The sequence below is a fragment of the Miniopterus natalensis genome, chromosome 15, assembly GCF_054644295.1.
Source record: "Miniopterus natalensis isolate mMinNat1 chromosome 15, mMinNat1.hap1, whole genome shotgun sequence".
NCBI classification, from domain to species: domain Eukaryota; kingdom Metazoa; phylum Chordata; class Mammalia; order Chiroptera; family Miniopteridae; genus Miniopterus; species Miniopterus natalensis.
Window position 1 is genome coordinate 20,589,432 of NC_142095.1, and position 14,803 is coordinate 20,604,234.

The 14,803-nt window shown below is 43.6% G+C and overlaps 1 protein-coding gene across 1 annotated transcript in view; it reads right to left on the reverse strand.

The window, feature by feature from the left end:
- Window positions 1-14,207: 14,207 nt before the first annotated feature.
- The window catches only part of GALNT15 (polypeptide N-acetylgalactosaminyltransferase 15), a 30,141-nt gene continuing 29,545 nt past the window's right edge, over window positions 14,208-14,803 (reverse strand). The window contains exon 10 of the mRNA XM_016209270.2: window positions 14,208-14,365. Within this exon, the coding sequence (XP_016064756.2) occupies window positions 14,219-14,365 (147 nt within the window). The 3' untranslated portion in view covers window positions 14,208-14,218. The remainder of the gene's footprint in view (window positions 14,366-14,803) is intronic.

Consider the following 14,803-nt stretch of genomic DNA (forward strand, 5'->3'; position numbering starts at 1 on the left):
GCTAAGCTGATGCAGCACAAAACTATCAGAGTTTTTGATATTGAAAAACCTCCAAGTCCACCTGAGGATTTTGGTTAGAAGCCCCAGCAAATTTAATCTTTGTACAACCTGGCAAACCTTGTTATAACACCCGCTTCCTGAGACAAGGACAAGTGCTGGGAAACTGACCGACCTGGCCACCAGTGCAGAGTACAGAGGCACAGGTGAGCCCATTGGGTTAGAGCCAAAGAGGGCAGCTACATTGGTCCTAGATGGCAAATGAAGGGCATTGGATGGGGCAAGAGGTTTAATATGAAGTGGCTCTCAATTAGGGGTGAATGTCTAGAAAGGGGTTAAGCATCTCATTAAGTGGCACTGCTCAGTCCAGGAGGGTCAACACGTGGGACTGAGGCCGACAAGCAGTTCCTGTCTGAGACTTGACCATGGCAGCAGGACCCAGTCACTAGGCAAAGATTTAGGGCCAGACTTCAGTCTTAGAGGGGAACTGAGTTCTTGGGTAGGGTCATGGGTGTACCTTTGGACAAAGATTAATACCAAGATTGGGGAAGAGGGGAGAACAAGTCCCTAATGGGCACCATCTGTGATTCAAGCTCTTGTTGGTGTTGTTAATCCTTACCCGAGGATATTTTTTCCCCCATTGATTTTTAGAAAGAGTAGAAGGGAGGGAGGGAGGGGAAGAGAGAGAAACATCAATATGAGAGACACATTGATTGGTTGCCTTTATGTGAGGGCAGAACAGGCCACCCAGAGTCACCCCAGAGGACATTGGGTCCAAATCTACAATCCCAAATGGAAGAACTTAGAATATTACTGTAGCTAGCAGGTATTTCTGAACTACCAGTTGGTAATGATGACAAGAGTGAACCAGCCTGGATGGGGAACTGGACCATTTAATGAGACTGAATGAGATAATACATTAAAGCAGAAAAGTGCTTGCACATAGTAAGGGCTCAATGAACAATAATTTAATCTTACATATTTCTTGCTCCATCAGAAATGCCCTATGATTATGGTCTGGGGAATTTGCCTGAATTTAGAGGTTAAGACAACAATGGACTCAGCCATATGTGTCAGAATCCAATCCAGAGATGAGGAACCATAAGTGATAGAAAATATTTGTTGTAAGGATTAAACCTTCCATGGTTGTGGGAATGAGTGGTGGCCTTAAGGCAACGCTGTTATCCCTGCATCTGAAGTTGAGCCTGAAGTAGCTATAGGGCAGCCGAACTGGTAGTTGGAAAAGAAAGCTTGGTGTGAACAAGAGAAAATACAAACTGGAACCTACATCTGTCTCTCACCACCTTCAACCCAACCTTGATGCTATGGGTGACTTCCAGGGGGAGATGGTGCCCTTCCCCTTGGAGTTGCATAAATAAGTACTTGGCCCAGAACAAGGCAAGCTAGCAGATCAGCAACAACATGCGGAAGCACCTGCTGTTCCTAGTGACCTGCTCCGACCTTCGGAGCATAAAAATTATGTCTGCTGCTTTGCTCCTGTCTTCCAAATCTTGTGCAAAATTTTTCTGGTGGTCAAAGCTAACCCAGAACCACGCAGGAAAAGGAATTCTGGAAAATGTAGTTCTGTAGTCCCAGCTTAGCTAAATTGTCACCAAGTCAGGGGTGGGACAATCTATTTGTCCTTAAACAGGTAGAGTGATAATAGCAGGACATCGTTTAGATCACACTGTGATGCTGCTAGTCTTCTCCTCATGTTAACTGAAACCTGGTCTCTGCCAGTGTGTCAACCAGGTAGCGCTGCATTACACACTACCCCGGAACTTAAAATAGTATTTATTTTAAAATGCTCTTTATGTGTGTGGGGGTCGGCTGGGGCTGGGCGATCCTGGCTGGCTTTGGCTGGGTGGCTCTACACTGCAGGCTGGGTCTGGATCTGGTCCCACGTCTCCCTTCCTCCTCAGACCAGGGGAGCAGCTAGGACAGAGGTGCAGGAACCAACTCCCAGTGCGCATGCACATGTCAAGTCTTCGCTTGCATCACATCTGTCAACATCCCATTGGCCGAAACAAGTCACGTGGCCGAGCCCAAGGTCAAAGGGCAGGGAAATCTCATTCTCCCATGGACGTGGTGGGCAGGAAGAGTGGTGTTTCTGAAAAGTAATCTCACCACCTGTCATTAAGTGGCATGCTTCGCACCTCAATCCAATACTCTTGACTCCAAATCCCCTTTTTCTTTTCCTTCTGTGGCAGCGTTTGAATAACTGATCAACTTTCCAAGTGATAAAAATGGAAGCAGTTGAAACATTAAAACAAGTCAGCCACTCTTATCTTGCTGGCCAACCATCAGACAACAAACAGTCCCATGGGATTAATTTTTGCTGCATTTGCTTTTTGGGATGAGCAAGGTTATGGTTATGTTTTTCATATTCAAATTCAGAACCACATAACTCTAGTAATAATAGGTTAATATTTCCAAAGCCTGTCAAAAATATTCACTTGACGATATTTATTAGCTCTAATTAGAGAGAGAAATGGGGCCAGATGCTCATCCAGTGTCATTAAAAGTGAGATGCAATGCCCAGGGGAACCTTGACTACCCACCTTACTGACACGTCTGTTTCCAGGTTGCTGGAACTTTGAGATGATTCATTTTGAGTGTTTTTATGGCAACTAATTCCCTGATACATTTCAGTGGTACCCAACAGTTTGTATGTAGACTGTTTCAAATCAGGTGAGCAGCTCTCACTCCAAGTCTGATGTGATCTGCTTGGCCATATCTGAAACTTTGAACTTTGGATCTCAAACAAGTCTGCCAAATATTAGCTTATATATTCCTAGCAAAATGCGGCCTACTCATGACTTGTCCATCTGGCGTGGCTCAGCACTCTCCACACCATGCTGTGTTAGAGCGGGGGGGAATCAAGGAGGACTTTCTGCTTGGAAAATTATTAAGATTATCACTAGTGACCCCAAAGATGGATAAGCAGTGTCATTCAATCAGTAAATATGCCCCAAGAATATTTTGTTTATGAGAGTTGGGACTGATCTCCGTGCAAGGGGGGATTTAAAATGTAGAATTATATTACAGAGAATCTTTAAGAACAGGATGAGTTTGTTTGTTTTTAACCAATAAGTGACCAGTCAAATGTATGTGTTGGCAGTTAAATGATTGGAAACTATGTTCTCTTTGCCAACATACTCCTTATTCATCATTAATTATAAGGAATTGCTACTTGGACATAAGGAGGCAGGAGGAGTACCTGACCTCGGCCAGATGGCTCTGGCTTTTGTCGTTTGCACAGGTGTCCCTGCACCATCTGCGGGCTCAGTGGGTCAGGGCCATCGGCAAAGAGGCCAAGGACAGTACCAGTCACCTCTCCAGGCCTTGGTCTCTCAAGGGTAAAGCAGGAGGGTTTGAAGAAATAATTTTGAATGTCTCTCTCAGCTCCTTTCTGATGTGACTTTGAGCAGACAAATGACTATCTCTATCTGCCTGAAGGGACAACCCCTGAGATGACTGCTGTGCTCTGGGCTGCAGGACTTGGAGGAGAAGGGACCACTCTCTACAGTGATTGTGCACTTACAGCGCCAGGGCCTGTAGGGGGAGCCAGAGCCCCACTAGGCAGAGCATTGGCAGGCCCAGGGCTGCCACCAGGAAATGTAGTTCCCAAAGGTTTTATGGTCCTGTAAGACATCATCTACTTTTGCAATCTTACTTCAACATTCTTTATTTTTTCTTTTCTGGGGCAAGAGGGGCTTTATTTATTTCTTTTTCTTTGTTGGAAGGCAACATTCTTTCTTTCGCTAGCAGTATATCCCAGTCTCTCCTATACTTCTTTGAAACGACCTTACCATTCTGCTGATTCCCTCATTAATGAGTCAAATAAATCTTTGGCATATGCTCACTATAATTTGAATGAGGGCCATATTTTTTAACTTTTTAAAAATTATACATCGACAGTCTAGTTGCCAGCTTGTGGTAGAGTCTGCGTGACATTGCCCTGAGGTCTCCCCACAGAAGGGTGCACTCTGCATTCTCTTTTTCCAAAATTAAATTTATGGGGGTGTCATTGGTTAATAGGATCATATAGGTTTCAGGTGTGACTTCCTATGTTCCAAGATCTGTATATTGCACTCTGTGCCCACCGCCCAAAGTCAAATCATCTTCCGTCACCTTCATTCTCTTACTATTCACCAAGCGCTTGCCCCGTGCCATGGAAGTAGGATCTTGAAGAACTCACACTTGTAGCCAGAGGAAGGCTGTTTTTGTTTGTTTCTTAATCAATTACAATGCAAAGCGATAAGCCCCATTATAGAGGTTTCAGAGTTAAAGATTAGATGCTCCCAACAATTCCCAAGTGGATGCCTATGCCCACCTCTTCTTTCACACAATGGGATTTAAAGTGGCAGCCGGAATCTTCAGTGGATGCACTGTGCCACCCAAGAGTGCTGATTCTGTCTGAATCACTTCACCCCATCAGGGCAGGACCAGCAGCTCAGCCCAGGGGTTTTGAACTTTCCTGAAACCTCCTGGCACTACTTGTTCCTCTTTAGTATTTACGGTACCATTAGGTTTTTGCCTTTTGCTGATCGTGGCTTGTGAGAAAAGGCGGGACACAGACAAGCCTGTTTGCTGGGGCAGGTTCCACAGACCTTTTTGGGGCGGTGAGCTTGCTGCCTCACATGGGTGGCTGTGCCCAGACCTGGTGCCGGCTCTAGTTCTGCCACTAGGTGGCGCAAGTTGGCTTTTCAGGGCAGCAGCAGCGCAACGGAGAGGGCAAGGGCCTTGAGATGGGACATTCCTGGGTTTGAATCCTTTTGCTAGTCTTGTGACCTTGGGCAAGTCCGTTTCCCCATCTGTAAATCGCCTTGCAGGCGGTTGTGGGAATTAAATGAGATGACATGGGCTGAACACCCTGCAGAGTCAGACACAGCCGATGCTCAATTATCACTGCCCTGCTCTCATTAATTCATTCAATACATATTTATTGAGCCATGTCTCTGTGCTGTGGCTCATAAAGACTTATCCCCAAGTATCCTACAATACAGAAGAGTCATACATACACACACTACTACTACTATATGTGTCCTCCATCTCCCAGGTACAAATTCATTCAAAATTTACTCTTGCTCAAATGTTTTTATATAGGAAAAGTCACATTTTGAAGATGTAAAATAATGGTAAGGTTTGTAGCAAACCCACATACCCAGGCCCCAGAAGAGGGACTCTTAGCCCAGCCTGGGGGTTCAGGGAAGACTCTCTAGAGTCCTGCATGACAGATAAACAAGCTAGTGAAAGAAGAGAAGGGCATCCTGGGCAGAGGGAACAGCATGGCAAAAGCAGAGACTATAAAGGGTGTCACATTGGGGGCTAGGTATTTAGAGACGTGCACTGAGTGCAGGAGGTGAGTGCAGAGGGTGAAGGCCAGGCTAGGAGGGACCTTGTAGGCAGGCTGTGTCAGGGAGCCAGGGCCTGACATCATTTTGAAGGTGATAGGGAGCGTGGAAGGGATTCCAGCAGGGAAGCACTTTAGCCAGATCACTTGGGCTCTGGTTGTAGATTTAAGGGGCTTGAATGAATGAATCTGAGGCTCAAAGAAGGAGTCAAGGCTGGAGAAATACCTGGGAATTATCCAAACATAGGTGGATTATTACTTCACAAATATGTACTTTAAAGGTCACCGAAGGCTGGGCATTCTCCCACAGCAATTTTAGAAAAACAATTGTTATTTACAAATTTATGTCTAGTTTTTGTCCCACTTGGCAAGTGTATCAAAAGACATGTTCATTGGCTTTCCTGGAATTGTTTTTGAAATATCTTTGCCTTCCCAGAAATGGCAGTGCACATATCCAACTCTGTCTGGGTCTATGCTGACACAATGCAGTGAAGATGATATTTTGCAATTTTCTGGTTCATGGGTGACTCATCAAGGTCATCCAAGTGAAGAGCTCAGAAAACACTTGCGACAAGGACCTAGAAATGTCCTTGATACATCATAGATGTTCAATAAATATTTATAGTTTTTTTAATTTAGAAAGTGGCCTCAGAGTCTAGAATTCACTCTAGGAAGAGCATTATAATCTGGGGTGCTAATAGTAAACATGTCATTCAGAAACTTGACTTTGTACTCTGCAGACCTCCTCAAGCCCAGCTTGAAATTTGGAATTTGTCGGAGCTCAGGTTTTTACTTTTCCAAAGCAGCTCTCCTGGGTACCTGCCAGGTTCTGTTACTGTCTGTGGTTACTGACTGAACTGAGAGGGAGAGGATTAGAACCCAGGGGCCAGAGTCCAGATTTTCTTTTAAGCATCTGCCCTATGGGAAAGCCTTAAGAAAACCCAGAGGCCCCTTGACACTGTCATGCAATATCTCCTCTTGCTTATGGGAAGCAGATGGGGTTAACAGGCTGTAACCGTTGTTTTAAGCAAAATTCCCAAGCAACTTCCTATGTCAGATACTCCCATATGACATGCAATAAAGGAAGAAGATCATTATAAATCCCATGGGACATTCCATTCTCTCATTTTTATAAACCATGCTTACTAGGTTTTTTGTTTATTTTTGAAAACAAACCAGAGACAGAAATAAAGGAAAAGAGTTTTATTGGATGGTACTTTGGGGCCACAATTTTTTCCAGTAGGTCTTTAATAAAAGAGGTCAAAACACCTTTGTTCCTTAGAATGTCTGACCAGCTCTGGTGGTAGTGGGGGAGATCCAGATGGCAGGCACCCTTATACCTTCCCTGTACCCCAGACTAAATAAACAGAGCTGGTTCTGGGGCAGTTGAAGATCCCTACCTTCGAGCAGAGGGCAAGGGCTGATTGGATAATACCTGGGAGTTGTCAGCACAGGATTTTATAGGTCTCTGTCTCAGGGTCCTGCCATTGTCATCTCATATGATAAAAAAAGAAGCAGAGCCCAGTCCTGCCTGGGAGGAGAGTCATCCCAAATACAGACACTTAATGGCCATCCATTCAGTCAACATCCCATGTTCTTGGCTCACAGAACCCCACTTAAGTTCTAGGTAGCTATGTGCTCAGCCCTTTCCTCACTTGCTGGGGTACTTTTCTAGACACTTTCCTAGCTTCCCTTGCTGCCAAAAGTGACCATGTGACACAGTTCTGGCCAAATAGACAGAAGGAGAAGTCGCTGGGGGGCTTCCCAAAAGAAAAGCTTGCTTTCTCGATAGAGACTAAGATGCTTGAGCAGAGCTTCCTTCTGCTACCTCTCTTCTTTCCTATTTGGGATACTGAGGCAAGGACGTGATGTTTGAGGTTGTGGTCGCCATCCTGTAACCAGGAAGAGAGAGATTTCCAGAATCAAAGCCTACAGGGATGGTGGCTGGAAGGTTAAGGAGAACCTCAGCCCATGGATGATGTCTGAGCTGTTGCACCAAATATGGATCAACTTACCTGTGAGGTAGCTCAATAAAGACTGTTGTTCCCTCTGCTCGTGGGAGTCGGTCGTCTGAACCAATACATCTAATGTTGGCAGATCCTAAAACAACGAGGCCCTAATGTTCACCCATTGCCATCGGGAAGGTCACTGCGTCACTTTCTTTCTTTCCTTCACAAACACTAGGAGGCAATAAAACGTAGAGATTAAAAGTAAAGGCCTTGGAACGAGATGAACCTGGGTTGGTCTGTGACTCAGCCACATCACTTTCTCATTGTACGGCCCTGGGAGACGCTTTATCCGGATAAGCCTCCCTTCCCTCGACTGTAGAATGGGATAATACAAGGGTAGTAATGGACCTACTTCACTGGCCTACTGTGAATAAAGAAGAAATAATGTGAGTAAAGGGCTTAACACTTGTGCTTCTTATTACTTTTCTTTCTGTTGATGGGAACGTATGTTTGTTCATACAGGTTTTATTGTCTGTTGCCCAGTTAGTGTCCCCAAAGTTTTTTTCAACTTTGTTTTTCAACCAGCTCTTGAAATGTCATTCATCTGTGTCTCATTTCCTTGTTTTTATTCCTCCATGATAGAATCCATGGAGTGAGGCATCGGCCCTGTGGTAGGTGCTAAGGGGGAAACAAGGAAGTATGGTTTCATGAATCTTTGCTAAAAACAAAACAAAACAAACCAACCAAACAAACCCTGGCCTATTGTTTAGTTTGGAATGTAATTCCATCATAAGCCATATTGAACACAATGTAGGGCAAGGGTCACCTTAAGGCAACATGCGTCGTGTTTCCACCTGGATTCCACCTGGATCCCACCTGTTGGTCTAGGGGCAGCTGGGTAAGGAGGCCATGCCAGGAAGTAGCGAATGGGGTAGAGGAGGGTGCCGGAGACCTGGTCAACTGGGAAGGCCATTGCCAAACCAATCTGTGAGGGGATGTCATTGTCAGGGGCACAGAGGTGGACCCTTGTGGAGACAGGTAACTCCACCACTAGGCAAACCAATTCACTACCTAGAGCTGTGTGCAAGGGCCTCTCATGGGGAGCAGTCAAGGATATTCTCCAAGAGTGGACTGGAAAGGAAAATAACATTCCCAGTGAATAGTAAGAAGAGGGACTTCTCATTATTGAGCACCTGACCAACATGGCGGGGGACGGTTGGGGGTAGGGGAGGGAATCAAGATCTCTCCAAGATAAAAGTTGATAGGCTTCCACTTGGATACTCAGAGTTAGGGAGCTGCCTGTCCCTTGCGCATGGTGAAGGCTCACTGGACAATCACAAATGGGGTCAGCAGTGTGGAGAGCAGAGTGACAGGATGCAAAGTAGAGATGGGGTTGGACAGCTTTGGCACTGTCCGTGAGTGTAGGGAGGAGAAGGTGCCTCAGGTTGTTCGTTTTATCTGGAGCCAGCCTTGGAAATGCCAATACTGACACTTGAAGGGCATGATGGGCTGGCAGCCTCAAAGACAGATTGTACCAGGCAGGGGGTGCCCTCGCTTGGCTTAGGCACACAGAAATGAGGTCTGTTGGCCTGGTACCGCCCTGGCCTCAGGCCCTGCTGTTGAAAGTCTCTCTACTTGGCTTGACTCTTACTGTTTGTGCTTTGGAGTATGGCTAAATTGAAAGCCAGGGGTCAGAGTTTATATAAATACGCCGGAGTTGTTGCTCTTGCCCCACACAAGAGCCTGTGTCTGATTGTCCTCACATCCCAATTGCAAGAGAATTGTGTGGGGGGGAAGTGAGTACATTGGCCTTTGTGAGTGTCTTTACCACAATAACACAAAAACTAGAATGTCAAATTTCATTTGTTAGTATAATTTAATCCCATTGGCTTGGCTAAAATGCTGAGAGTTACTCTGCTACATAACAGCCCACCCTTCCATGTTGATGTTATTATTGCAGCCTGTGGTCTCATTAAGAAAATGTGTTCTGCTCAACCTCTATTAACAGTGAAGGCCTGTGGATTCTGTATGTTCCTAAAATAAAGAAGACTATGGGCTACACTGCCAACATTTTACATTTTGATTTTAAAAAACTATTTATTTTTTTGTTTATTCCTACTTCTTTCTTAAAAGGATTGGAGTCTGCTTACAATGACAATATTTCCCTCTTTTGTTTTCTTTGCTTTTTGTTATTTATAGTACAGAAACACTTCATTTTTCTATTTTTCAAGCTTACAGTTTCTTTGGTAATACTGTTCTGTAATTTTATGAAATCTGTATAAAATATTACAAAAATCTTTAATATTTATCTCTTTCTGCAGTTGGGCCAAATACTCTACAGAGTGGCCAACTATGGCTGTGGACCAAGTCTGGCCAGCCACCTGGTTTTGTAAATTGAGTTTTATTGCAACACTGCTGTGCTCATTTGTTTATTATTGTCCATAGCTGCTTTTGTGCTCAAGGGTAGAGTTGAGTAGCTGCGACAGAAACCATAGAGCCCGCAAGGCCAAAAATATTTACTATCTAGTCTTTTATAGGAAACATTTGCTCACCCCTGCTCTAGTCCATAGTCTAGTAAATTTTTTAAAATATTATCTTACCTAGTGAACTTATCCTGATTAGCACTGTGTGCTGCTGTGTAGCAAGAATCTTTGTTAATTCTTCTCTGTACCAGTGTCACCCGGCTTTCACTGAGCTCCCAGACTCACCGGTATCTACCCCACCTGCAAAGGCTGCTCTTTCCTCTCTGTCCCATCCAGGGAGCTCAGCCCCATTACTTGATTCCCATCCTCCAACACAGTACACAAGTTGGTGTGGAAGTCTTGGCTGAAAGTTGGGGGTGACTGAAATAAGGCAAACAACTTCATATTGAGGACTAGACAGCTAACTCTGAAAATCCCTCTGCCAACATCCTCCCACCCCCATTAGGAATACTTTCTCGATCATCTTGCTGTTCAGGTCTTTGCCATATTGTTTAGGCCATTTCTTCCTCAACACCCACCTCATATCTGAATCCGCCCCCTTCATCTCGGAGAGCAAGCATGCTCTCTGCTCCTAACTCCCATAGTATGCTTGTTCACCCTCTAACACTGGTCCGTACCAGGTATAGAAAAATAACTAAAATATGAGAAGGAACATTTTTTGTGATGCAGGAAGAACCTTGCTTGCTTAGGCTTCAGCTTTTTATAAAGAGGGACATCAACTTGTAGAACATTCGTGGCTTCTCTCTACCCCTCACTCATTTTTCCTCAAGGGGAAAGGGTATATTGGTAAGTTGGGAATAAGGACTGAGCCTGTTGTCCCATCCCCAGTCTCTTTCTTCTGGGACACAGCTAACCAGAAGCCCATACTCTGGTCTTGCAGTTTGGTGAGAGAAGTTCAACTCAGGGGGAATGAGGTATTTGATACATGGGATGGGACCACTGATAAGGAGTGGAATTTGATGAGCAGGATAACTCTTGTATATGGAAGCTTTGGTAGGCCAGGTCATGTGTCTTAAGGATACGGATTTGAGTGAGAGTGATGGTTTATCTGGCAGGTGAGCTTAGAATCCACCTGTAGGGCAGTGGGGAAGGGAATGTAGACAATTAAAGATGCATTATCAAGCCAGCTCCCACTGTGGGCGATTAGAACTTAATCCCACAGTAAATTCTGGAAATGGTGTAGAGCATGCACCTCAGAGTTATCCTACCAGAGAGATGAAAGAGATGAGGTATTTTTACACCAACCCTTGTCAATCATTGATTGAAGGCTGCTCTTGTGGCTGACTTTTAAGGCAGGTCTGACCTGGCCCACATATTAAAGCATAGATCTCTTTGTGATGAGAAAATATAAGCATCCCAGACCTGTGGGAAAAACTACCATATCAGCAAAGATCCTCGCAGTGTTAAAACAGTGCTAAGGACACACCTCTGTATCCAAAATGCGTATTTCATGGAATAAGGGGTTGAAACTGGCAAGGAGATTGGAAGAATGATTATTTATACAGAAATAGCAGAAGATCCTAGAATCCTGGAAATATCACCTCCTTGGCTATAGTGCTTAACATAATCATTTGAAATATGTTTAAATCAAGGCATTTTAATAATCTGGGCGGGACTTGTAGGTGTTTTGGGTTTTTGTCAAAAGTGGTCACAAACAAGTTACATTTTTAAAAGAGCTTTTATAGAACAATCATAAATAGTGTACTTAATGTGTAGAGTTGTGCCCATTAAGGCAGCCCCATGTCAGTGGGTTGCCCGTGTCCAGATTTGGTGACTGCTCACAGATCACTTGGTGTCCAACTGGCCTTTTTCATGGCCTTTCAGTAGAACATGGAATCCCCTCAAAATGACCTCTAATAATGTCCAGTTCCGGTGCAGTGATGTCCATCACCATGGATCTGGGAGACTTCGATGTCTATAGGAGTTGGAATTCTGAGTTGGCCAGTGGAATCTATGGCATTGAGACCAAAGAGAAAATAGATCGGGGGCCCTCCAGGTATGACATCTGCTTTTATTGTTGTGAAATAGCATAAAGAATATTGGACTCTGGACTGCTGGCTGAATACTTCTTTCTGTCCCCGCAATGGGGTACTTAATAATGGCAAACTTGATGGTGATTGTGGTGAATTCAATCTTAAAACCCAAAGAATAAACTTCAATCCTAAAATTCAGGTGGACACATGAAGCTCAAACTTGGGAATCAAATCTCCTAACTGCCAGGTTTCTCTACTTTTATCATCATGGACAAAATCAGAACTGAGCCCATAAAGAACAGAATTTGAACACTCAATTACACTATGAGGAAGAGATTGAATTTCTTTTAGAACTGAATGGAGGCATCTGTTTTGTTTAAATTAAGGGTCTGTAAGTACCAGTCAGGGACCAAGTTGACAGCCATTCCTGTAATAAAGTAATAAATCACAGAGATGGTTAAGGAAGCAAGAAATACCACATTCTTCCTTTGCTGAACCAATTAAGCAATAAGCCATCTGGGTCTTTTTGTTAATTACTGTCAAACACAACTTATACAATTGAATTCAGCCTTTTATTTAATTATATTAATTTATTCCAGCAACTTCAAATACCCACAGTGCCAATAATAAAGTGCCTTTAAAAAAATAGAGGTCTTGTTTAATTTTTATTTTTCAACCATTAACACCCTTTTTACAAGGTTGCCGTCTGAGAATTATTAGCTTTGTCTCCACCTCAAGAGATTAGAGGAATTTGTTTTAAATATAGACAAGTCTAAAAGAAGAAGACAATGGCTGAAACTTCTCCTGATGGGAGGATGAGTCTACCTAGATCAGTGTTATCCAATAAAACTGCTCGCAGTGATAAAATGTTCTGTATCTCTGCTCTCTAATGCAATAGCCCCTAGCCACATGTGCCTATTGAGCACTTGAAGTGTTACCAGTACAACTGAGGAGCTGAGTTGGCATTTTCTTTAATTTGAATGCATTTACACTTAGATAGCTGCATATGGCTAGTGGCTACTAGCACAGGTCAAAAGTGTCTTCTGAGGATGAAGAAGTGCAGTGAGTCCTTGACTTCAGTAGGTGGAGAAGGAATACATAATTATGGTAGGTATTGTTTGGAAACCCTCACTTCCTACCTAGTTTTCCTTATTTGAAACACACTGTATTTTGAAACAGACCAAAGGAGACCAGCATCTTTGAGGGGAGGTTTCCACACTGAGCAGGTCATATTGAGGCATATAAATGCATTAGATTTAATCTAGAATCCCTGGAAGAGAAATGGGCATGAATGGTGTCTTCTGAACAGCAGAACCAACCCCACTCAGCAACTCTTTTGGTCAAACTAGGCCAGGTCACTGCAAAGAGAGGCAATCGGCTCTTGCTAGCTTGGCTCTGCTCTAGTGGAGGTATTTTCTCCCCATAGTTGTCCGTGTTCAACCTGTGGGCACACTTGGGGTCTCAGACAGTTCCCACAAGCTCAGAAATGGCCCTGTCAGCCCTCATGAACATTAACATACCCAACTCTGGTTCCTCTTATAAGAATTTTGGCTCAGACACTGGCATTTCCCCCTCAGGGAGGTTTGCCTCTTTGCAAAGGTTGTTATTTCTGATCCAGTCAATACGAACCCTGTAACAGGGCATCGAGAGAGTTTCTCAGGTGTGCGCACTTCTGTTAGTGGAAATCCTCAGCCTGAGCTGACTCTTTCAAAGACGAATGACTAAAGAGAAGCATATTGCATCAGAATCTGGTTGTGGTTAACCAAATTAGAGAAGGGAATGGAGGTAGAAAGTTCTAAGGAAATTATCATTAACATGAAAAGGTCCTATCCAAGGTTTACTGACTCTTTTCAGCTGCTGGGCTGAGCTGGAGAATTGGTCCAAAACTCTCTTCCATCTTCTCTCCAACTCTACTCTTCTCTCAATAGCTTCCTTTCCTTCTTCTGAGCTATGGCTCAACTGATAACATGAAATCTGTCCTAATAAGCCTAATCCAAAGTTTTTGGTAGGTCAGGCCTCTCTTTACACTTTAATTTTCATAGTTGGCTACCCAGACAATCCAAGGTAAGGCCATTTAAAATAAATTGATCAATTGGATTTATCCTGGAAGTGCTACCAAAGACTGTCCAGGCCTCTTTTCTTAGTCAGAGATAAAAGCAATTACTATCACATGCCAAATGGAAGAAAATGAAGAATCTTCTGTACTATGTAATGATCATCTACCAGTGATGAAGACAATGAATACATTTTTTTTGTTTTTCTTTTTCTAAAACAGCCAGCAGTCAATGGCATAGGTGCGAGAAGGAAAAGATTTTCTATATTTCTCATGGAGCCTTCTGCTCTACTATCCAAAGGAGTACAAACATAGAGGATCAGCTTCATGAAATATGCATGCTTTCTCAGTTCTCTTGGGGCTAAACTGTGAGGGCCAATCTTCTCTTTTCCTTCTGACACTGGCATTCATCGTTCATCCACAGGCCTGACGTTGTCAAATCGCCACAGCTGGCTGGCTTTTCCATCACACTGGCGCAAGTACAAATCTTTATTGTTTTCCTGCACCACAGCTTCCATGCATTTCCCAGAAAGAATGTGAACAATCATTCCATTCTGAAAAGTGAGAGGGGAGAAAAAAGAAAACCAGTCAATCCCTCTCAGTCAGCCAGTGAAGAAGGAAATTTCTAAGATTTGTGCTAATCATTAGGCAAATAATAGAAGTAACGTGAACTGAATAATAGAGGATAAGGAACTATAGTATTTTGGTTAAAGTATAATGCAATTTAGGTAGCTCTGAAATTTCAATATCATTCAGAGCCTTGGGGCCATTGATTCAATTATCTTTTCTGTGGTTGGGTGATTATGCCTTAGCTTAGAGAGTTCTGGTTAGTAGAATGCCCACCGTGAAATTCCTGTTCAGCCTCTCTGTTGTATTGGTGACATTCATTGTTATCAATGACTTGTAAATGTCTACTTTCAAAACGATTTAATCTGTGCCCTTTATTAATCCTGCAATTTAGTGCTGCTGCCACCAGGTGACAGTAGAGAGTA